This window comes from Crotalus tigris, unplaced genomic scaffold (genome assembly GCF_016545835.1).
Source record: "Crotalus tigris isolate CLP2741 ecotype Arizona unplaced genomic scaffold, ASM1654583v1 scf7180000018164.764771, whole genome shotgun sequence".
Lineage (NCBI taxonomy): Eukaryota > Metazoa > Chordata > Lepidosauria > Squamata > Viperidae > Crotalus > Crotalus tigris.
The window spans coordinates 9,472-34,232 of NW_024096858.1; the positions used below are offsets into that span (position 1 = coordinate 9,472).

The window sequence follows — 24,761 nt, forward strand, 5'->3', positions numbered from 1 at the left end:
GGCAGTTGGCTGCCTTGGAACCGAGGTTGACAATTGAAATAACAATGTTGGAGATAAAGTAAGGAGGTGAAGTAAGGATGAGAGAAAGACTCAGAAGCTCTGGGGAGCGCCAGAGGTTGATGGGTGAGCCCTTCCTCCTTAAAGAGAGGGGGCCCTTATGGACATGCTGGGACGGAGAGTGGGGGTACAATTTTCCTCACAATTTCACTGGTCACCTGAAGAAGAATGATTTCCAAACTCCCTGCCAGATTCCCACAAGTAATATCAATGGGGAATCAAGCAGGAAGTTGGAAGTCACTCCTGCTCCCAATCCTTTTTTGCCCACCCATCCTCATTCTCTTTCTCTGTTTAAGTAAGGGAATGTGTGTCTCTGAAAGGATCATCCTAGAGGCATTAGCTGTTTAATATGAAGTAAGACTGACCTCTAGTGAAAATATCCAGCACTTCAACTCATTTGTTTTCTTTCTTCACCTGACAATAACTTTTGTTATTTTTTTTAAAAAAGCTCCTTAGTTTTGGGCCCTCAGATTTCATACTGAGGTCTCCTCGCAATGAAGGAAAATGGCATTCACAGGGATCTGCTTTTGTGGATCAACTTCTATTACAGACGGTGCACAAAGTGTGATCATCTGTTAATATGAAAAAAATGTAGTAACTGTTGGATCTTTCCACAACACAAACTGTCTGTGGATTGTGCCAAAAAGGATGATTATAACAAGCAACTTTGTAAAAAGGGGCTGGTTAGAAACAAAGGAAGCTGCTTTGGATCCCTAATCTGTTTAGCAAAACATTATCTGCACTGCAATGTCAAGAACTGAATCTGGGATCAATTCCTGGTTTTGCAACAGAGATAAAATATGTACCCTTCCTTTCTAATCCTTCCCTAAATAACTTGATTAAAAGACTGATGTTTCTGTGATAGAAACATGAGCCGCAGCTTCTATTTGGCTAACCCAAAAAGTGCCACTATAAATATGGAGAAGTACGTGACCATACATTTGCTGTAAAAAGGAACAAAATTCCCTGCTGATAATATCATATGCCGTATTGTGATGTCATGAGATGATCATATTTATCTTACTGTAGACCTCCTATTATGACATCACACACTGGAGGTCAGGCAGTTAATCTTCACACATCACAGAAGTGCATCGGAAAGACAGAATGGATGCTATTTTGATGCATGTGGAAAGCAGGGTGCTTTTTTGTGCATGTAACTTTTTGGTATAAGTTAGAAGAAGGAAACCAAAACAATTCTTCTGAAATACGTCCAATTATCACACTGTTCTTTCAGTGATGGATGGGAAACGCTCTGTGCGAAGATGTCCTGCTCAAGCACCACCAGATTTTCAAGATAACTCTAATGAGCAAGGTAGTAGTACCAGGGGAACAAGAGGATCAGGCAAGACCCAGACAAACAGGTAAGAGGGATGCATGCATTTATATTTAGCTATTGCAACATAACAAATGTATCTGTGAAAAAGAATCTAGGAGAGTCGTCTTCAAATTAATGCTCTTGTTTTCAGGCCTCAATCCCCAGCACCACCAACCTCTCTCTCAATTTTCAAGTCAGCTACAATTGTACAGTATAGCTTCCTATACTGTAGGAGAAGACATTATGAATGATTACATGATTGCACATGTGCTGCTGCAATTCATTAATTGCTTGTAAATGATTCTCTAATTGCATCACTGGGTTTCCAAGTGTGTTCCTTTAAATCCTGAATTTTTCCAGTCATATCCAGAAATCAGTTGCTGAGGAGGACAATAACCGAAGATAAGCTGCCAAAAGGCCTGGGTGCCAGTATCTGTTTTCCACTGTGGCATACAACAATAAGGAAGTTTTCAATGCACTTTAGGATTCATATTTAGTTTGTCATAGTTTGGCATCTGGGCCAAATTAGTAATTAGCAAAGTATAAGTGGTTTTTTTTTAAAAAAAAAACCAGACTCCTCAATCTTCTGCAATGAGCCATTGGACAATGACTCAGTTAGCAAACAGTGGTGAAGAGGATTTCCTAGGAATAATATATTCAAAAGAATGTAGGAATAGCAGATGCCATAACATTATTTGCATAAGATAAAAATGACCTATGAAAAGGTACCCCATGCCATATATTGAAATATACCTTAATATAATAAAACTGTAAACATTCAAAAGAAGAACATTGGAGATTGGAAATGGCCACAGAAATCAAGCAATAAAACAATAGACTGTGTGATGAACATGGAATTTGGCATTTCTTAAAAATCTTAAAAGTTGATCTAGGAACTTTGACTGATGGGATCCAGGAGAAGAGCCTTCTCTGCTGTAGCGCCAACCTTCTGGAACATTCTGCCCCTTCCCCCCCCCCAGGGTGAGGTTTGTCCCCATCCTTCTGTCCTTCTACAAGAGCCTGGAGACTTGGCTCTTGACTTGGGCCTAGGGACCCAATAAGGAAGTACATCACTGGAGGTGTTTGCTAGACTAACTTGCTGGCCCCACCTTCCCTCTGTGCTTCCTGCTTTCCCTCTGCTCATCTTTTTAATTTCATATTACATGTTACTATACTTCCACTGTTTATTGTTTCATTCCCTTACTATTGTAATTTTTAGATTTTTAATGATTTTCCCCATTTTAATATTGTGAGCCACCAAGAGTACTCCACAGTGACATGGGCAGCAAATACAAACAAAACAAATGTTTATTCATAGTATGTAACATACCGGCCTTTCTGCAAGAAATTCAAAGCAGTGTAGATGATATTGAGAAACTGGAATGAAGAGTTATCTGGATATGAAGAGGGAAAAGTGACTTAGGGTATGTGTACCATCTAATGGCACAACCTTAAATCAAGTTAATTGTAATAACATATTGTTAAAGTATTGTTAACAGAGGGCTTTGAAGTTTAACTTTGCTGTTCGTTAACTTTGTCAAGCACCTGGGAAATCAGGAGATTCAGGCAGTTCAAATGAGTATAAACGAGTAAAAAGATTTATTGCAAGCGTAAACTCTTTACAAGAATCTGGCCAACTGACCATTACGGGAAATGCGTGGGAGATAAGAGAGGAATTTGAGGTGAGTTGCACTTAGATCTCTTGTGGATGCTCAGTGACTCATGACTTATGATGTGTTTGGCTCCTCCCTCAGCCTCAGCCTGGTCATCTCCTACGTATTGTTAACTATTTTTACTTCTTACGTATAATGTATGACAGGTCAAATTGGGTTGCAAATAGATGTAGAAGTTTATAAATCTAGAACCTGTTTTGCAAGGGGGAAAACTATGGCTGCAATATATTTGTCAGTGCTTAATAGGAGGGATATGTGTTTTTCTTTTTTGTCATTTTAACTCACATCTTTTTTAAAATGTTTTTATCCATTTGTTTTGTTTTTGTTATTTTTCCCACCTTTGTATTTTGCATTTTAATTTTTTGAATAAAATAAAAAAAATATTGGAAAAAAGTATAATCTTAATGTACACATCTCCCCTAATAGTCCAGATACTGTGCTAACGTGAACACAAATGAACAATGAAAACAATACAATGAAACTTTGGGAAAGATGGATTTATTGTAACAACGGGGTTAAAAGATTTTTCACACCTCCCTTGAACTCTGTCTGCACCTGCTCAAGATAGGTACATCATGTTTGGGAAACCATAGGCTAGAAACAACATTTAGGAATAGCAAATACTGTAGTATTTTAATATGCCTTGTTGCCACAATGGATGGGACTAAGGACACTAAGCAACATCATTCTTGGGATAATGTATTGTATTTCAGGCAGCCTCCAAATTACAGCTATAAAGTATGAATAAAGTTTTATTCAGGAGCCGTAGTGGCACAGTGGTTAGAATGCAGTATTGCAGGCAAACTCACTGCTCACTGCCAGAAGTTTGATCCTGACCGGTTCAAGGTTAGCTCAGCTTTCCATCCTTCTGAGGCCAGTAAAATGAGGACCCAGATTGTTGGGGGCAATATGCTGACTCTGTAAACTGCTCAGAGAGGGCTGTAAAGCACTGTGAAGCAGTACATAAGTATAAGTGCTATTGCTAAATGCTAAAGGGTTGATATTTTTACCGGTGATTACAAATGGTGCCCCAACATAACATGTACCTTTGTAAAGCATCGGAGATCATTTGTAACTCTTCTTCTTTCAGCTGGTACCTGCTTAATTCTTCAGGAGGTGATCCCAGGACATCAGCTACCTCATCTAGCCAGATGTCTTCAATTTACGATCAGGGAGAAGAAAATGGGCGTAAGTGCCAGAAGCATTTAGGCTTTGAATACCCACTAATGACTAGAGGCGAGAGATTTAAAAAGAAAAACAGAAAAAAATATGTCAGGATTGCATCGAGAATCATTTTGACAGTTTAGATCTATACAGTATATGTTGTTCGTCCATTGATTTTGATGAAGACCTTGACATCTTGTGGGTTATGGGCCATCAACGATGTGTCCGTAGGTGGCTAATAAGACCGATGTTAGCACAAAATGTTCTGCCACATACTGAACACAGAAATGTAGGCACTACGTATACAGTATATACAAATCCATTAAAGAGTTAAGATTTTCAGTATGGGCCTGACAATGCATAATTTTGCTATTCCCCTTATATCTTCTCTCTAGCAACCGATCTATTCAAGAGGGCCTAGACCAGCAGTTCTCAACCTGTGGGTCGGGACCCCATTTGGGGTCGAACGACCATTTCACGGGGGTCGCCAAACAACGCAGTCTGCCATTTTCCCCCCCTTTTCCTTAGCTGTGCTACTCCCTGTTATTCTATTGGCTTTTGAAAGCCAATAGAATAGACTCTCTTGAATAGAGTCTAATTCTATTGGCTTTCAAAAGCCAATAGGAATTGTCCAGGCTGTCTCTGCCCTGCTGAGCCCTCCAAAAGTCCCATTCTGCAAACGGTGCTGCACCAGTTGAGTAGTCCTCGACTTACGACTGGTTGAGTAGTCCTCGACGTACGACCGGTTGGGGGTCGTGGCATTAAAAAGGTTGAGAACCACTGGCCTAGACATAAGAATAGAAACTAAAGGAAACTACTGTGCAGATTGTAGAAATATATATTGATTCAGTTGGAAGTCAGAGCAGCTGCTGCCAATCCAATCTGTAATCATTGATATAGATCAGGGGTGTCAAACTGCCGACCCACAGGCCGGATGCATCATAGCGAAACTACACCCACCCCATTGCCAGCAATGGGAAAAAAAGTCACGATACGTCGCAACACATCACGTGACATTGCAAGTTTGACACCCCTGATATAGATGATAGTAATGACTGGATAATAAGATGATTTTTCTTTAGCAGGAGGTTTTACCAGAGAAGTCATTGCCGGTGAGAGTTGCTATAGCCACTTCTCATCTAATTCTACAGCTTCATCTGAAAGGAGTACGCTGAGTATGTATCTAGCAGTTCCACTTTCCTCTGCAAGCGTTCCTAAAAATATGATGCATTTGACAACTAAAGTTATCCAAGCAGAAGCTAGACAGCCTTACAATCAGAGATGGAAATTAGTCTTCCAAGACACCTTCCAACTTTAGAATATCATGATGGGCCAAATATTATTATATCTTTGAGAGAGAGGTGGAATAATATTTAAGTAGATTGACAAATATAAACTCTTCTGGAGTTTTTTTCTTATCCACTTGATACAAGATGGTAGCAAGATATTTTACCTTGTAGTACAGAATGTTACATACTCATCCAAACCTATAGTAAGCTGTAAATGCAGGAATGACAGACTTGAGGCTACCCCCATCTATCTTTCCCATCTACTGTATGTTTTCCTACATGTAGAAAGGGACAGTGTGTCTCAGAAAATTTCCATTTCTAAGTCTGCCCATTGGACATGGTAATTTTCTGACTTAGTGTGAAAGTCTTAAAATATATTATTAAGATGCCATTTTTTTAAAGAGTAGGATTTCATTTCAGGAATTCTACCAACAGTTTTGGTGGACATTTAAAATTAAATTCCCTTATGATACAGTCCAGAAAAAAAATAATCTTAAAAAATCTAACTGAAATAAACATTTAATTCTAAAAGTTCCTTTGATTTTAGTAAGATTTAAGAAGACCTAATCTCCACTGGGTTGCACCTAAGGTCAGTAGTGGTTGGCTATATCCAGATATCCAGATATTCAGATTAACCCATAATTCTGCAAATCAGTAATTTGGAGATCCTTATTTGTTAAAATGGGATGCAAAACTAGATCTCATCGCGACCTAACATTTTGTTTTGGGTTTTAATGTTGACTAGATCCCACCACTTACTAAAATAGGATTTGATCCTATATCTCATGGTGAATGAGGATGACATGATGAATCATATACAGCAATAGCATACATGGTGCATACAAGAAATAATATTAACTGGTATATTTGCTAAGAGTTTGTACTGTGAATTTACCAGTGTTATTTAATGTTTTTTTCTAGGAAGGTATTAATTATCTTCGTACTTACAGTCCTCAGCAGATCAGATGAACAAAAAAGTATATTCCCAATTACTTTATGAACCAACTGCTTAAATGTTTTGTGAATTGTTCTGTTTCACAGAAACCATATGCTGCATTCCCAGCCTTATTGTATATTCTATTTTCTGCTTTCTTCGAAAACTTTTACAATCCTGCTGCTGTGCAAGGTAAGTAACAATGTAAAAATGTTCAAAAGCTCCTTTGGAAAGAAATCAAAATCAAGACAGCTAACTTTGCATCTGATAGTCTCCATTACAGAAGATCTGCCTTGGGTGGGGTAGAGGTTGGAAATATCAAATATTTGATCTGTTTTGACATGGAAAATTTTAAATAGGCTAAAGCAGAGATCCCCAACTCTTGTGGAAAATGAAAGGACTCTTATGAATTCCAGAGGGTTTTAGCAGAGAGATTTATTGCGCAGGTTCAGAAGCAATAGCAACAAGCAATTCTGAACCCCGAGGGTGGGTTCAGACTTCAGTTTTATACTTTCTTTTTCTCAGGAACAAAGGAATACACATTGAAATACACGTTGTAATACATTAGGTTCATTTCTCAGGGGTATACGATGGAGAGTTTGCTACATACATTGTATCCAAGTGCAATGCACATTAGGTTAGTCACATACTACTAACACAGCACTATTCCAGTAATTATGCAGACACATCATTATTCTAGTGATTGTTCATTATTCCACATTGCAACCTTTTGGGCACCAGGGACCGGTTCAGTGGAGAGTGGTTTTTCTGCATACCAGAGGGGGCATGGTTTTGTGTGCTGCTTGCATCCTGCGGATGGCCTTTGCTTGTTTGTGCAGACCGGTTGCTGGCATGCCACTGCCCGGTATTGGTCCATGGACCAGGGGTTGGGGATCCCTGGGCTAAAGAGCTGTTACCCTCACACGTTTCTTATTTTAATTGTCTTAATACACTTTCCGTACTTTAAATATTAAAATAAAATTACTTGTTTATAAATCCATGTTATACAGTATATTATAATAATGTATTGTTTTTAAGTTTATGAAATGTCCCACTATTTTATTGCATTTTAATGAAGCATTTTATGCATTTAATTACCCTGCAATTAACTTTCTCCCTTCCTTGACTCTAAAAGTAACAGATTCTGCAACGTCTCCTTTACAGTTCCTCTCTCCCTGATCCTAAGTCCCTCCCTCTAAATTCAATTCTACTTCTCTCTGATTCTCCAAATCTCAAATCTCCTCCAGCCAGCTTACTGGGTAATTTCTCTGGTGGTGAAAGTTATCAGTCTTGTTCTACCCACATTGGCTGAGATACCCTCTGACGTCTTGAAACCTTTGGATGGCTTCAAACTCTCGCCTCCATTACCTGTAGGAGGAAAGATGAGGCTTGTGTTATCTCTTCCTTTACGGTTTATTCACAAGTAGTCTTTCTGCTGATCCTCCTGCTGGTTTTCAACCACTCTTCTTTTTCTTTCCCTCTCTCTTCTGCTTTTCCATGTCTCAAATGTGTGACCTTAACATGCTTCTGAGCTCATTCTGTGCCTAGCCATAATTCTGGTTTATTTCCCCTTCCTCTCCCCGATCTTGTTAGGAGCTGGTTAAAGTATAATCCCAGAGGCAGGAGGTCTAGAAGAGCAAACTCTTCTACATCCTGTGATTTAGCTTAACATTTCAACTTTTTCCTAGTTCACACCAATTTTATTGCAATCCCATGGATTTCATTTACTCTGCCTGGACAAAGAACGGTAATACCTCTGGAAGCTACCAAGCCTAAGCAGAAAAGACTTATGGTAGATGCAGAGCAAAATCAACAGTAAAAAGGGAGAAATAAAATTGGGGTCAACTCCTCGCATCATGCTACTACTCAGGTCTGTTACCGAGCAGAATCTTGGTACCAAAGCTAAATAATGAGGTCTAATTGCTGAGGCTTAATTCACAGTCATTTATTCATTACACTTTTCAAGAAACAACTGTGATATTCACATTTGCTGCAGCTTTTATGTCTAGAAAGGGGAAGATGCTATTGGCCCTAGAAAGCAATGTGTTTGTAATACGAAGTTTTGAGGTGGACTAAGGACTCTAGTTTCTCTGAGAATTTTTTTTAACTCTGAACATAGAGATGGATAGGCCATTTGCAGTGTAAAGTGCTATGGATATCTACAGCAAGAATGTGTCAGGAGTTGGAAGGGATCTAGGAGGTCTTCTAGTCCAATCTCTTGCTCCTACACCATTTCAGAGAAATGGCTGTCCAGTCTCTTCTTAAAAGCCTGTAGCGATGAGGCCACAAAACCTCTGAAGGCAAGCCATTCCACTGGTTGATTGTTCTCATCATTAGGAAATTTCTCCTAGGTTCTAGGTTTGCATAAAAGATATGCCTTACACATCAAGATATCTGATTTTAGATTGAATAATGACCCAATAATTCAAAATCTGTATGCATCCGGAGCAGACCATGATGATATACAAAGGACAAAATATGTGTCATGAAGCAAACCTTGGCCTTTCATACTCCCCAATATCACAGGATAGTACAAAAGTCATGTGGCTTGCATGATGATACATATTTCGTCATTTGCCCTCCACCTATCAAGATGGCTGCCTCTTTCTATATAATTTTGGATTGCTCTCATTCGGCGAAGATATGTGGAGGGCAGAGGGAATGTCCTTGAAAGATAGGAAAAGAGTCACTATGAAAGCAATAGTTAGGTAAACAGGCTTGAGCCCAGGTCAAGAAAATAATGTGAGAATACATCTCAGGGAGGTCCCTTCCCAGGTCACAAGAAGACAAAATGAAGGAGGAGGGAAGCATGTTGACTTACAAGATTCTGTTAGTATAGCTTCACAATAAAATATCCAAATTTATATGGCCTTGGTTTCTTAGTCTTGTCCACCATAAAAACTGACAATATTATGTCATATCAATCCATTCATTCTGTATGATGATCTTATTCTAACTTATTCCAGTAGCCTCTTCCCTTTGCTTAAGAAAGTAAGAACCAGCTAAGGTCAAGCAATGTAATAATCTGAGCATTGCCTAGAATTTGATGCTTAGGGGAAAAAATGACTTCTTTTACATGCAGGCAATTTGCACTTCCGTCTCTGCATGTCCAGTCTGGGAAAGACTCCTGTGTAAAATCTAATAATGCTGCTAACAACTTAAACAGTGCTGAACTGTTTGAACTCAATATATTCAACTTCCTAGGTGTTTGCTCCCTTTCTCATGCAAGAGCTAGTATAGCCATAATGCATGATGTGATACCATTGGCACAGGGGACTGAGGAAACACCCTGTTTGATGACATCACATCATGCATTGTTTTATGGCAGACATCAAGCAAGGAAGAGATGAGAGAGAAAAAGACATGAAGTAGCAGCAATCCTCAGAATGACTTGTTAATAAACCTCTCTGGTTAGGAAGGGAACCAATAATGCCCTGGGGTATCCTTCACTATTATCAAGATTCCTATTCTTTTCCTTTGCAATTTTTAAGAATTGTTCTGTCCATTGACTTTCATCTAATCATCCTGTCTTCCTCCTCAGAAACCAAAATCCTATGGCAGACTGTGTGAAATGCTTGACATTCCTCATCATAGCTGTCTCAGTCATTTATGGTAAGTATTGTTCCACTTAAGATTTGAGAAACATTTGAATAGCGGCAGGTTCTCATGAATCTAACATAAAAGGTGCTCATGTCAAGCATCTGTCAGAAGTCCCAATGTGCCAGAGATAAAGGCATCCTTTATCCCAGGGGTCCTCAACCTTGGCAATTTCAAGACTTGTGGACTTCAACTCCCAGTTGCCAAGGTTGAGGACCCCTGCTTAATCCAAAAAAGTTCATGTTCTAACCCAAGTCACATGGGCAAGGCAGAATTCAAGAGGGACCATTTATTGCTCACTTATCACAGTGACAAACAACCCAGGATGGTGCCAATGAAGCTCTGCCCCAGCCCTCAGTTTTCCCTCAGTCTGGATTCACAAACTAAGTCCCAGCTGACCCATGAGGCAAGAGGGAGGTAACAATACCAACAAGTCCAGAGTTCCAGCAATCAAAACACAGTCTAAGAGTCTGAAGTCTGAGAGTGAAGTCCAACTCCAAAGTTCAAGGAACAGGATCCAGGGAAGCCAGGAAGAAGCACATCAAAACGAAGAATTGTTCCCGGCAAACACATCTTCCTCAGCATCTGGTTAAATTACCCTTCCCAGCTTTCCTTGTGAGGAAGGTTGGGGCTGCTTCCTTGCAAGCAACCTCACTGACCTCCTCTGTGCCCCTCTCTGCTCTGTTCTCTGATCAGAGGGGGACGCAGGTGTTCCTCCTCAGAGATGATCTGGAGCCTGTCATCTCTGTTGACCCTCTATAGCAGCTCTTCTCCTGCAGGAGGTTCCCCATCAGGTTGCCCCCGTTCACCTGCCAGACGGCCCTGGAGCTGCCTTGTCCTCAGCTTCTAGACTCTCCACTCATTTGGAGAAGACTGTGTCCTCCCTGTTGGATGGTCCTGGCTCCAACTTCTCCTCCTCCAAACCAGGATCCAACAAAGTCATGAGACACCTGCAGATTCTTGCAGGACAAATACGCATGAAAATGCACAGCAGAAGTATCCAACCTGCATGCAAGGGCGCTTTATTGTACAACCTATGCCTACTCACCCTTTTCTCAGCAGATACAAATTTTTCTCCTATTGCTGAAAGAGATTCTGTAATTTTGGTAGGTGGTTGAAGAAGTTGGGAGTTTGAATGGCAAGTATTGGTAGGAAGAAGTGAATTTTTAAATGCTCCTTCAGGCAGTGGGAGATGGCTATGTGTGGTGATATCTTTCTTATATTCACTTCTATATTACTCTGTGTTTATAAAACTAGTCTTCCAAGCTTTTCAATTTTTCAAAATGGAAGAGAGAAAGTGTCCAGTAAAGTTGCTAAGTAGGACTAATTTACTTCTTGAAGAGTTTTGAGAAAAGAGAACAGAGACTTCTTTCCTAATACTCTTCTAGTATGTTGCATGTCTGCAACCCTGCCAGAGGCACAAAAGTATAGATAGTCCTCCACTTACCACCACAGTTGAGCCCAAAATATATGTTGTTAAGTGAAATTTGTTAAGTGAGTTTTGTCCCACTTTATGACCTTTCTTGCTACAGTTAAGTGAATCATTGCACTTAAGTTACTAACACAGTTGTTAAGTGGCTTCCCCATTGATTTTGCTTGTCAGAAGGTCACAAAAGCTGTTCCCTACATGATCCTGTGACACTGCAGCCATCATAAATATGAATCAGTTGCCAAGTGTCTGAATTTTGATCATGTGACCAGGGGAATGCTGCAACAGTCATAAGCCACTTTTTTTTTAGTGCTGTTGTAACCTTGAATGGTTATTAAATGAACTGCTAAGTCGAGAACTACCTGTACTAAGAAAGGTGCATGGACATATCCATGGTTAATATCCACTAAACATAACTCAAAGGAGATTCCAGTAGAGAAAATTTCCCTGAATATGGTCTCCAATACAAGTCCTAAAACTTGGAAAAGTAAACCTCTGGACCCAGTGACTGATCTAGATTGGATCAAAGGAGATTTTATATTTACTAAACTAGATTCGAGGCTGAGCTGAGAGTTGTTCTGTAATAAATCCCAATTAAAAAACTCTAGGTGAGAGTCATGTAATTTCAAATTGGACTTGCAATGTGAAAAAGTGAGTCTATGAATCTGCACTTGGGTAATTCCCTCTGTGTGAAATAACCAGGCTGACTCTGTGCAACTTTAACAATTTCTTGGACATGAAACTTCAAGTTAAAAGGCAATTATAGAGTTAATTGTACAAACATTTCCCATTTTTGCTTATTTCTTACAGGTACCGTTTACTGCATTTGTCAATATCTGCAATTATCAGATGGCCTATCATCAAAGGTAAATACAATTCCACATAATAGACAGAAATGGAAGTAATCAAAATGGTTTTGGGCCAGACTGGGCAACTCATGGAGAATTTGGGAAGCATGCAGTGGGCCTCAAAACAAAATGACTGCCAAACATAAAGAGCCTTTCCTTAGTAGTGATTCTCAATGGAAACAAGCCCTTGTTGAATAATGAGGCCATTATAATGGAGGTGCTGTTCACATTTGCTTTCTTGGATTTTGCGGCTGCCAGAGATGTTGTATCTGGAAGACAGCAAGTGAATTTGTGTATATATTGGACTGGGGACAATATTAGTCTGGCATCATGGATATGACAGTTAAAACCTGGATTTCCTTTTTTTTAAAAAAATAAAAGAATGGCTCAGGTAGCAATGCTGGCTCCTCTACTTTAGCATTCTCCAATAACAGGTAATCCTTGTTTAGTGACTGCAATTGGCAAACTACAAGTTGGTTGTTCAGCAAGGCTGCCACTAAGTGAAAAAAATCACATGACCAGAATTCTGCTTATTATTTTACTTCAGCTTTACCTTGCTTTACAGCATGGGTGTCAAACTCGCCGTGTCACATGACGTGTTGTGACGTATATTGACTTTTTTTCCATTGCTGGAGCTGGGGTGGGTGCGGCCTCTATATGATGCAACCGGCCCATGGGCCGGCAGTTTGACACACCTGCTTTACAGCATCCGAAGGATACAACCCCAAACAGCTGTGTGAGCCCAAATAGTGTGGAAGGAGTTGGGAACTCAATTTATGAAAAAACTGGGGGAAAGGCCAAATCATATACCTCTTTTCCCCTATTCCCCACCATTTGAAATGCTCATCCTGGCACTGGAATAATTAGAAAGAAGGGAATTAATACTTGTATTTACATTCATTGGACAGTGAGCAGGCACACAATGAGGAATACACATTGAAAGGAGTGTAGCTGCTAGCTTCTTAGGAAGCATGTGCCTTCAGGGTGAAACTAATTAGGATTTTGTCAGTTGAGGTAGCAGCTGCCAGCAGGCTGTAACCAACTAATTAGGGTTACACAGCTAAGCTTGTTAAGTTGTTCTCAGCAGTTTTGGAGAAAGCACTGCTACACAAACAAAAAGTTCAGGCAGTGACAGCTTGCTTGAGTTTGGTATAGAGATTAAAGTGCTGGTTTAGAAACCAGGAGACTGTGAGTTCTAGTCCTGCCTTAACCATGAAAGCCAGCTGGGCGACCTTGGGCCAGTCACCTTCTTTCAGCCTAATTCACTTCACAAGGTTGTCATTGTGGAAAAAATAAAAGGAAGAAGGTGCGTTGGATATGTTTATCTCAATGGGTTATTTGTTAAATAATAATGAAAAATGGGATACAAACAAGCAAACACAAATAAAAATCTCTTGGCTCCATGAGGGGGTATGGGATAAGCAAAAGGCAGTGTGAACATGTAACCAAATGATGTTGCAAAGATAAATATGGGTACTGGTCCCAAAGTTACTTTTTCATTGTCATTGTGATTGTAAATTGTCACTATCTGAGGCAATCACTTAATGAAGAAAGACTATCTGTAGTAAGTATGATAAGATTGTAATCTGCTACATACTTCTGGCTGAATAATTATGGAATTGAAGTTAAGTATATATTTTTTCTAAAATGGTCATAGATTATGGTTAATTATGGTGGGGTCTGCATGTTATAAATTGTTTGATTGTTTATATTAAAGTTGAATCATGTGTTTGTTTTCCTTCCAATAGGAACTTACAAAAGTGTATGAAACTGAGCTGAATGAACTCTGGTAAGGCTATTCCATATCCCTCCAAAATATCTTAAAGAAAAAGACTTTACTCATTAATTAAATTTATAAGATGCTTCAATCTATCATGACTCTGGGCAGTTTTCAAAATACAATAGTAAAAACAAGAATGTATCTAAGCTTTAAAAAAAAAAAAAAAGTCTGGAGATCCTCATCCAATAAACCAAAACCCCACAACGAGGTCTCTTCCCCCTTCAAACCTAAGATATGGGGGGGGAAAGTCATGGTTTATGGTTTGTATAAATAAGGTCAGGATGGGAGCTGTACCAATCTCAGTGGGAATGTGGCTTATTTAAATGCAGCAGCATCCAGCCAGGCTTAGACAAGCAGGAGCCATCCAGGACAGGCCTGTCCAACCTTGGCAACTTTCAGACTTCAACTCCCAGAATTCCACAGTCAGCCATGCCCTGGTCTAAGAGGGTTAAAACAGTAGGTTGACCAATCCCATCCTTGGTTTGAATGAATTCTTATCCCTTGCTGGAGACTTTGGAGGAAGTCTTAAGGTTGAAAGACGTCTCTGAACAACTATGCATTTGCTTTTGGTTAGAGATCGCAGTACACAATTCTTTTGTCCCTGGGATAAAATAGTTAAGCTGCAATCCTATGTCTCTTTCTTTGGAAGAGTAAGTTCCACTGAGTTCAATAAGATGAATTCCTGAGTACGTATGTTTAAGGTGTGGGGTTCAGGCATGCTTAATATACACTTTCCTGAACCTAGCATTCTTCAGATTCAGGAAAAATGTCTTAATGTCCTGGCTTATGTACCCACAATAATAGGCTGGTGCATTGCAGGCCCAGGAATGGTCTGGCAAACAGTTATGATTACAGGCAGTCCTCAACCTACGACCACAATTGAACCCAAAATTGTTGTTGTTAAGTGAGACATTTGTTAAGTGAATTTTGCCCCATTTTATGATTATCTTGCTATACTTGCTCAGTAAAACACTGCAGTTTGTTAAGTTAGTAACTCAGTTGTTAAGTGAATCTGGCTTCCCTACTGACTATGCTTGTCAAAATGTCGCAAAAAGGGGATCACAGAACATTGGGACACTGCAACTGCCATAAATATGAGTCAGTTGCCAAGCATCAGAATTTTGATCACGTGACCATGGGAATGCGGCAATGGTTGTAAGTGTGAGAAATGGTCATAAGTCACTTTTTTCAATGCTGTTGTAACTTCAAACCGTCACTAAATGAACCTGTACTTACATTAGTCTGCTGCAAAGATCTGGGCAACACTAGATGGCAGTAACAGTAGTATGGTTTATATCCTTTGCTGCTATTTAAAAAATTTTCAGAGTTTTGCAGCCTGGATATAATCCTGACAATCAGTTTTTCCCCCTTTATTCCAAGGAAATCACAACATCTGCTTGAAGAACAATTCCATGAAATTCAGGGTCTTAAAAAAGAGATGGATCACATGCATTCTGAGATCGGCAGCATCAGGAAAGGCATCTTACAGTCCACAAAGCAAATCCTTGAGGAAAGTGACTTTCCAGGAGACAAGAAAGTAGGAAGCTGAAACTAATCTCAGAAATTCTCTGGTCTTCTATCTTTCCAGTTTATCGTTTTCCTTTTCACATCTCTTGCTACCGTAGAATGTCATTTTTTTTTTCTTTTATGAAACTAAAGTCTGTTAGGCTTGTTCTCATGCCCAGCCTCCAGAGTACCAAATATGCTTAAAAATACAGCAGGGAAAACATTAAACCACAGGGAGGCTCTCTTGCTTTCCTGCTGCAAAGGGTATGTTATAATTTCATACTGGGCACTAATATCCCAAACTACATCCAGTTTTGGTCACCACAATATGAGCAAGATGTTGAGAAACAGTACATAGAAAAGCAACAAGGCTGATTGGGGGACTGGAGACTAAAACATACAGAGAATGCTTACAAGAATTGGCTATATGTAATCTAATGAAAAGAAGGACTAGGGGTGCCATGATAGCACTATTTCAATATTTGAGGGGCTGCCACAAAGATGAGGGGGTCAACCTACTTTCCAAAGTATCACAAGGCAAAGCAAGAAACAATGGATGGAAACTAATCGAGGGAAGAAGCAACCTAGAACCTAGGAGAAATTTCCTAACGGTGAGAACAATCAACCAGTGGAATGGCTTGCCTTCATCTCTTTTAAGAAGAGACTGAACAGCCATTTCTCTGAAATGATATAGGGTCTCCTGCTTGAGAGGAGGTTGGACTAGAAGACCTCCAAGGTCCCTTCCAACTCTGTTATTCTATCTTATTCTAAATAGGCTTGTGTGGTGTACAGTTAGTTCTTTTATATGCTTAAATGTCTTTAGCAGGGACATAGTGTGCTCTGTATGGCGGCTGTTGTCTGCTTAGCTAAGGAAGTGCCAGGTGTTCAACAACATGAGGCAAATAGTAGGACTACTGGATCTGGGCTGGAAAGGTTTGGACAACCCCTAGATAGAGGTTTCTTACCACCCGTGACAGTGATACTCATAATAAAGGATGTTCTAGTATGTTTGAAGTCTTTATGGCCAAGACAAAGCAATTAGTGGTTTGGAAAGTTGGGTGGCATAGACATTTAATAATAAATAAAATAGTAAAATTATGGGATTACCAGTTAACAAAAAGTTCAGGGGAAATTTGTCGATCTCCAACCTGCTACGTGAGATAGTCTGGCTGGATTAATTGATGGTCCTATGAATTATTAAATCAATCACCTCTCCTTTCTACCCACTTTTCTTCAGACGTCCCAGCCTTCACATCTCCAAAAAATGTAGGCATTTCACGGAAATTTTTGCACTGGCGTAAAGTTTTGTCTTTTGACATTGGCCCCAAAGTGCCTTTGACTAGAGCTCTCAAAATGAAATGCTATCTTTCGGTGGCCTGAAAGATTTGAAGAGATCAACTGAGTCATTTCTTAGAGAAAGCAGGAAGGATATTTGAAGTAGAGCTCTCAGTTGTGCCCTAGGCTGGCTACAATGCATGCTTCATAACCATCATCTTTCCACATTCTTAAATCACATATAAAGGACATCTGAATAATCTAATAGAATCATGGTACACACTGTTTTAAGCACAAGCATCCATTCCTTCTTAGCTAAAATTTGCTATAAAAAAAATATGATTAGATACCAGTTAACTTTCCTTTACAGGGCTATTCATTTAGGCACATTTCTTTCCTATTTTTTCTCAGCAAACTCGAGGAACCAACCATTTCCTGAATTGGCAAATTTTGGCTTTTTGGACATGATGCTTCATTGTCCATATTCTCCAGACTGTTGCTAGCAGTTGGAACCAAGTCTATGGTGCTATTTATAATTTATGGTGTCTAATGTATGCAACTGACATTTGTATAAACCATTTACCTGATGAATTTTTCTTCTTCACAGGAAATGTTTGATATACTCCATTTGGCTTTTAAGAAGATTTTTGAAGACGACATACAGATGGCTGACTGGGCTCAAAAATCAATAGGTAATGTCCTGACAAGATGGAGTGGCTTTGGGTTTGCAACTCATGGCCAGGAGGGCCTTGGCATAACTGTGAGTTATGCGCCAGTTACACCCAGTCCTGGACCAACATGCCTGCTTTACCATCACCCATGCTGTAGTCACCTCCCATTTGGACTACTGTAATGTGCTCTACATGGGGATGCCCTTGAGAAGTTTCAGTTGATTCAAAATTCAGTGGCCCACATAGTTTTGCACAAGACAAGATTTGTGCATGTATCACCTCTTTTGAGGGAACTTATCAATCTTCTGGGTGCAACTAAAGTGCTGGAGATCATATTTAAATCCCTACAAGGAGAACCTCTCCTCAGTTACATTTTCCTGGCCCACCAGAAGGCAAATTATGTCATCAGTTCCATCTATTAGGGAGGTACATCTTGTGGGACCAAGGAGAAGGGCTTTCTTTAAGATTGGCCTCTACCTTTTTACTTTTTTTGGAAGGCTTGGTTTTGTCAGCAGGCCTGGGGACACCTGGTTGATATGGAGCCAACCAAGTGGCTAATGTGAGTTTGAGGTAAGGAGGGGGGGGGGTTTAATGGGTTTTTACACTGTGGTATTTTAATGTTGTAAGCCAAAGATCTCCAACCTTTTGGGCACTAGTTCCATGGAGAAAGGTTTTTCCACAGATCTGAGAGTGCATGGTTTTATGTGCTGCCTGCATCCCACGGATGGGGCTTTGCTTGTTTGTGCAGCCCGGTTGGTGGCATGCTGCAGCCCAATACCAGTCCACGGACCAAGGGTTGGGGACCCCTATTGTAAGCTGTCTGAAGTGACTGTAAATGTTGGGCAGCCATATAAATTTGTTTAATAAACAAACATATATATTGAAGGAAATATGGGCAAATAGACACATTGAGCAGACTGGTATGAGAATGAAATAGAACTGAATTGAAGTTTGGAAAAAAAAAAGTGACTTGAAATAATATCTGACAGATTTTCCTCTCTCTACACTAAACTTTCCAAAAGATGCTATTGGATAATTACATGTGAATGAATGTAATTTCTGATGAGAAGTTTCTTTATATTTTATTCTGTACTTATTCTAGCCTTTATAAAAATCTATCGTCTATCTATATGGAGACTACCTATGTGGGAACTGATATTGGGAAATTACATGTGAATGAATGTAATTTCTGATAAGAAATCTCTTTGCATTTTACTCTGTACTAATTCTAGTCTTTAAAAAAATCTGTCATCTAGCTTCATGAGAAAATACACCTATGTGCTCACTAGAAATGGAAAACGGCTGGAGGGTACATAATCATCTGTCTGTCTGTCTAGGAGCCACGATTGATAAAGACAGGACATCCAAGACTTACGATTTTTTGCACCAGGAATACTGTTGGTTTCCATTTATCTCCTCAGCCAACCCCCCTGAAACTATTTTACAGGTGCAGTATTGCTATTAAGTAATTAGTTCAGTGGAAGAGTACAATTTCTCAACTAGAAAAAAGTACTGTCCCTTGAGTCCAGCTTCTATCTCATAACTACATGTCATTATTTTCTTCTGGATGTTTTTTTTTTTAACTTTTCAATCTAGCCCTTGGATTTCTTAGAGATCTTGTATTCCAGATCGAAATGTTGATAAAATCCGACCTCATTTTAACTTTTTATGAAATCAGTAAAGGGAAACACAGTGTAGCTTCTTATGTTCTTATGCACATGTTTGTGTACGGCTAAACTTTTTCTGCAATTTCTCAAGGCTAATTTTCTTCTGACTTGAAAATATAACTGTTGCGTTTCCTTGCATTACACTAAGGCTGTGTTCACAAATTACAATAATATGATTTTGGTTGGTTTAGTACAGGCTGAGAGGGATGCCCAAAACTCTCCAGCTCAAAAATAGAATATTCCAAAGAAGTGCAAAATGTTCCCTTTCTCCTCTGAATGTTGTTTCTGAATGTATATCTGGAATTGTTTGTGAAGTTTTATGTTGCTGTCTTTAAAAATATTCTAAATGATGGTAAGAGCTGTGGTGGCGCAGTGGTTAGAAGGCAGTACTGCAGGCTAACTCTGCTCACTTCCAGGAGTTCGATCCTGACCAGTTTAAGGTTGATTCAGCCTTCCATCCTTCCGAGGTTGGTAAAATGAGGATCCAGATTGCTGGGGGCAATATGCTGATGTTGCAAACAGTGCAGAGAGTGCTGTAAAGCACTGTGGAGCGGTATATAAATTTAAGTACTATTGCTATTGCTATAGGGTGGACTGCTTCTCCTTATTTATGCTTTCTAGACATTGGGCAACAAAAGAAGAATTCTCTTCCATTTCTATAGAATTCTTCATTATTGGGCGTCAGAATGGAAGAAAATGGTTCCCTGAATATTTAGTTAGATCAGTGTTTCTCAACCTTGACAATTTTAAGGCATGTGGACTTCAACTCCCAGAATTCCACAGCCAGCATTGCTGGCTGTGGAATTCTGGGAGTTGAAGTCCACATGCCTTAAAATTGTCAAGGTTGAGAAACACTGAGTTAGATGCTGTTGAAGCATTGACTGCTGATGATAAATGCTTGGGAGCAAGCCATCTTTAGTAACAAATCTTCCAGGAATACTCCTGTAATGTGCTTAATCCCATCCATCCCCTTTATCTGTTCTTTTCACCTTCTACTTTCCTCAGCCATATGTAACCATTTTCCCAGTTCTTCATCTATTCCCTTCTTTTCTAGGGGGATGCAAATAAAAGTGTGTCTTTCTTGCCCACTCTCTTCTTCTCCTGAGTGAGATTAAAAGACAGACAGAGTGACAGAGAATGAGAAAGTGAGAATGCCTCATTCAAAAGGGAGGAATGGGATTGGAAAATTTATACTTTTGGGGATATTATTCTGGTTTAAATACAGAACACTATTTACCAAGTAATAGTTTACTTTGCTGGTATATCTGACCTCTTAATAAATCAAAGAAAACATAGCTAAGAGATCAGGAGCAATTTTGCCACACATGCACACTCCTGAAGAAACCCCAGTTGTTATTGTACTCACAGATAAAATCAACCTGCAGAACTTGAATTCAGACTGTGTCTGTTGAAGATTTTATTTATGTGAATTGCCGTCTGTTTGTAGCCGGATGTTAACCCTGGAAACTGCTGGGCGTTCTCAGGATCAGAGGGCCAAGCAGTAATTAAACTGCCTGAAAAAGTCCAACTCACAGCCGTTACAGTTCAACACATCTCGAAAGCAATAGCTTTTTCGGAAGGAATCACAAGCGCCTTAAAAGATTTCTTGGTTTATGTAAGTACAATACTGCTTTAACTTATCCTATATCTTTCTTCTAAGGTGCATTAAAAGAGCTCTGATTTAGGAAGCACTAAGGCTACTAAGCCCTTGATATTAATCTGATATATGATATGGAGCCACTCTGGCATAGTGGTTAAGGTGAAGGATTGGAAATCAGAGCTCCAAGTTCTAGTCGTCCCTTTTGCATAAAAGCCAGCTGAGTGACTTTAGGCCAGTCATTCTCTCTCAGGCCAATTCAAGTCTCAAGGTTCTTGGGGAAAAATAGGAGGTGGGAGCATTATCTACATGCCTTAAATTATAACAAATGAAAGTGGGATACAAATCTAATAAAAAAATTAATACATTAATTTTGGATATGCAAGCTGTTGTTCCCTTTGACAATCTCATTGTGAAGGGATTAGCATATGATACACTGCCAACTTCTCTAGAGTTTGGACTGGCAACCTATCAATAGAGGCTGGACAAACTAGTAATAGAGTCCAGATAATAATCGACTTAGATACTTTAATTTGGATATATATAGATATAGATATATAGATATATATATGTGTAGGTCTTTGGTTATTCAGGTTTTCTCCCACGTAAAATTGGAAGTGTCTTGGCGACGTTTCGACGAAGTCTCATTCGTCATCTTCAGGCTGGTGCTTTCGGCTTTGTGCTCCTAGAAGCACGAAGCCGAAAGCACCAGCCTGAAGATGACGAATGAGACTTCGTCAAAACGTCGCCAAGACACTTCCAATTTTACGTGGGAGAAAACCCGAATAACCAAAGACCTACATACAAACACCCGCAAAAACCTCAGAAAACATATATATATGTATATATATAAATAAAATGCGACCACCAGGAGAATATAGGTATAAAAATATACTTTACTAAAAATTGCTGAGCTTTTCTTGGGAGACTCCCAACATCATTAGGGCTAAGAAGCCAGTAAAACAATGATGACTTAAATGGGTTTGGCGGTTTTTAGTAAAGTATATTTTTATACCTATATTCTCCTGGTGGTCGCATTTTATTTGTACCATAAACATGCCCAGGAGTCGTATTTTTATGGATATCATGCTATATATATATATGTATGTAAGTAAGTATGTATGTATGTATGTATGTATGTATGTATGTATGTATGTATTTGCAGTAATGGGCTGCTAAATGGCCATTCCAATTGTAGGATTCTAAGACAAACAATAGTGTCTTCCCAACTCTTATCACCCTAAATAGTTTATTAATTTCTCTTATCCAATGGTATCGGTTCACTCTCCCTGGTCCATTTAATTCAGAAAATGACTAGCAGCTTCTTTGCTGCTTCCCATATGAATGCATTTAAAGATTGTCACTTTGCCTACTCCATCGGATAAGGTGACTATTGGGAAGACTTTCTGCCTTCACTACAACCTCTATACAACATAGTGATTTGGAATACAATATATGGGGGGAGAATGAAAGGGACAAGACTTTTGCCTGCTACTTCCAGCTTTTTCTGAGAATATCAATTTCCAGATCAGTGCACCAGAATTGCTGAAAATCAGCAGCATGAGTTTCTGAAATAAGCCCTAACATAGGTATCTTAATATCATGTTAAAACAAAGTCTCGAAAGCCCCTGGCAATAGTCAGGATGACTTATCATACCACTCCCTGTAGCTCTCTGCCCATTTCATATAAAATAATTCCCCTCACTATTAAAAGATTGCTTGCCTGCCTGTCAAGACTCAAGACTTTGTTTTATTTCTGCATTGACTTGACTTTATTGACCAAGAACTGTTTCTAGGTTGTCCTTCAGGGATGCTGCAGCATCCAACTCTTCTTTTTAATCTTCTAAGCTGATTCTCTCCCTTTAATTTTAGGGGCTAAATGATGAAACAAAAGAGGAGATCCTGCTGGGAACATTCATGTATGATACTGAGAAAGAATTAATTCAGACATTCCAACTGAAGGTAAAGTGCAATGAGAGAAGTGGGTAGAGGTAAAATTAAAAACAAGAGCCATGAGCTGTGTTAGGTTGAGTTGTTTTGAAAGAACCTCTTCAAGTTCTGCCCCATCTCCTAAAAGTCAGACAACCTTTAATTCAGTATTTTAAGGAGTGGATTAGCCCCTCCTGGGGGAATGTAGTTTTTATAATCTGTAGCAATTCACTATACTGATGGCAGCTAATGGGACATAGTTAAAAAAACAACACCACCAATCTCCTTTCTGATGAGTAACAATCCCAAAGCAGATATATCAGTGTGTGGGAAACAGGCCTGCAGAAATATAGGCTTTGCACTTTTCTGTTAAATTGATAGAGACATTCAATAAGATGATTTCATCTCTATTGCTTTTTATTGTTTGTTCTTTTACCTCATCTACATTTCAGAATGAACAGGAGAAGGCGTTCCAGTATGTAAAAATCAAAGTGCAGAGCAATTGGGGAAATCCGGAGTACACCTGTATTTATCGAGTCAGGGTGCATGGAAGGATGGCCAATATAAACCTTTTGGGCAAGCAAGTGGATGAAATCTCCCAAGATAAATAAAGAAAAACAGGAATATGAACATTTATACTGAGCAAGTGTGAAGAGCACATAGAATTTGCTCTAGCTTTTCCCAGGGGAGAATGGAAAAGAAAACATGAGGACATACTAATGATGTTCAGTTATTTGACTAACAGATTTCAATTTGATTTGAGTTGAAAATTCAGTTAGATTAACGCAAAGGCATGGAATTGTTAAACTAATCTGAGTTGCATGAATACTTTTGATTCTGTCCAATCTCTCAAAAAGATGAGATGACTGGAGGTGATCTCCCAATAAATATTTTGTCCAGATTATAACACAGAGACAAATGCACTGTGTGAAAAAAAGTCAGAGAACAAGAGAACCTCTGTTGAAATATGACCTTGAAATATATTCTGAGTTATCAGCTGGAGCTTAATTCTATAATGTTTCTCCTCTTTCTAATGGGCTTGATGGAAGGAAGAATACTTCTTTCATGACAGATGTTTAGCTGATCAGTGGTGTCTCCCAAATGGACATAACTAGCAACACAGTCCTATTTGTATCACTTGCAAGTAAAGTCCCAATGAACTAATCATGTGGCCTAGGTATGCTTTTTTTGGCCTGCCTGTGAAGGAGGAGAGATGGCGATTTCTTCCCTCAGCAGTTTATTGTTTCTCTATGTTCTGACCAGATAAATGGCATGATCTCATCACAGAAGAAGAGATGTCATTTCATCCTAGAGACAGATCATTGTTTTCTCAGAGTGTGACATTCCTTGTCATATAGCAGGGTGACAGCCAGGTCTGGTACCTAGGCTCGTGCCCTGGCACGCACAGATCTCACTGAAGCAAACCAAGAGGAAGAAGGGCATCAACATATACTACAGTGTGAAAAATAGCATACCAAGTTAAAATAGCTTGTACATCTACAAACAACCTGGCTCTTTTGATAGGTACATCAACTAGCATTAATGAGTGCACAAACTCCACCTTGATCTGCCAATAAAAGAGCTATGGGGTTCTGAATAACAATTTGAGACACCGAGGGTACTTCAGTTTGTAGTCTAATGGCATCAAGTGATGCTGAAATATTGAGAAAGGCAAATTCTAATTCAGCAAGTCTGGCAGAAACCAAGGAGCACAGAATGTAAGGAATACAAGAAGCTGATGATAATCAACATGTGACTGGGGGCGCCCCATCATCTGCCAATGTATTCCCCATTGTCTTTAAGCCCAAGATGAGCGGCCCATTTAATTAATTTGCTGACCAAACATCATCTTGCTGGCTTCTGTAAAATTATTATAAAATATCAAGAGAACTAGAAGTTTCCCCACCACCCACATCCATTATGCCATTCATTTTCAGTTCCCAGTGTTAGAAGTAAGTCTTCATCCTGATTCATCCAAGCCAGGAATAAATAAGCAACATGGCGACTGCTTTGGGAAGATGGATACA

The 24,761-nt window shown here is 39.3% G+C and overlaps 1 protein-coding gene across 4 annotated transcripts; it reads left to right on the forward strand.

Moving 5' to 3' along the window:
- LOC120310312 (SUN domain-containing protein 3-like) lies at positions 1 to 23,641 on the forward strand. Of its 4 annotated transcripts, none has more exons than XM_039348614.1 (14): positions 1 to 58; positions 1,295 to 1,421; positions 4,139 to 4,236; positions 5,295 to 5,387; positions 6,543 to 6,627; positions 9,977 to 10,047; positions 12,272 to 12,327; positions 14,058 to 14,098; positions 15,470 to 15,626; positions 17,478 to 17,562; positions 18,879 to 18,988; positions 20,656 to 20,823; positions 22,678 to 22,767; positions 23,187 to 23,641. In XM_039348614.1, coding segments are annotated over exons 1-14 (1,341 nt in total). In that variant the 5' UTR covers positions 1 to 57; the 3' UTR covers positions 23,346 to 23,641. The 4 variants fall into 4 exon arrangements, with proteins under 4 accessions (XP_039204548.1, XP_039204546.1, XP_039204547.1 ...); XM_039348612.1 differs by lacking the exon at positions 1 to 58 and adding an exon at positions 72 to 123; XM_039348613.1 differs by lacking the exon at positions 1 to 58 and adding an exon at positions 72 to 123 and having other exon boundaries at positions 5,298 to 5,387.
- Positions 23,642 to 24,761: the final 1,120 nt, after the last annotated feature.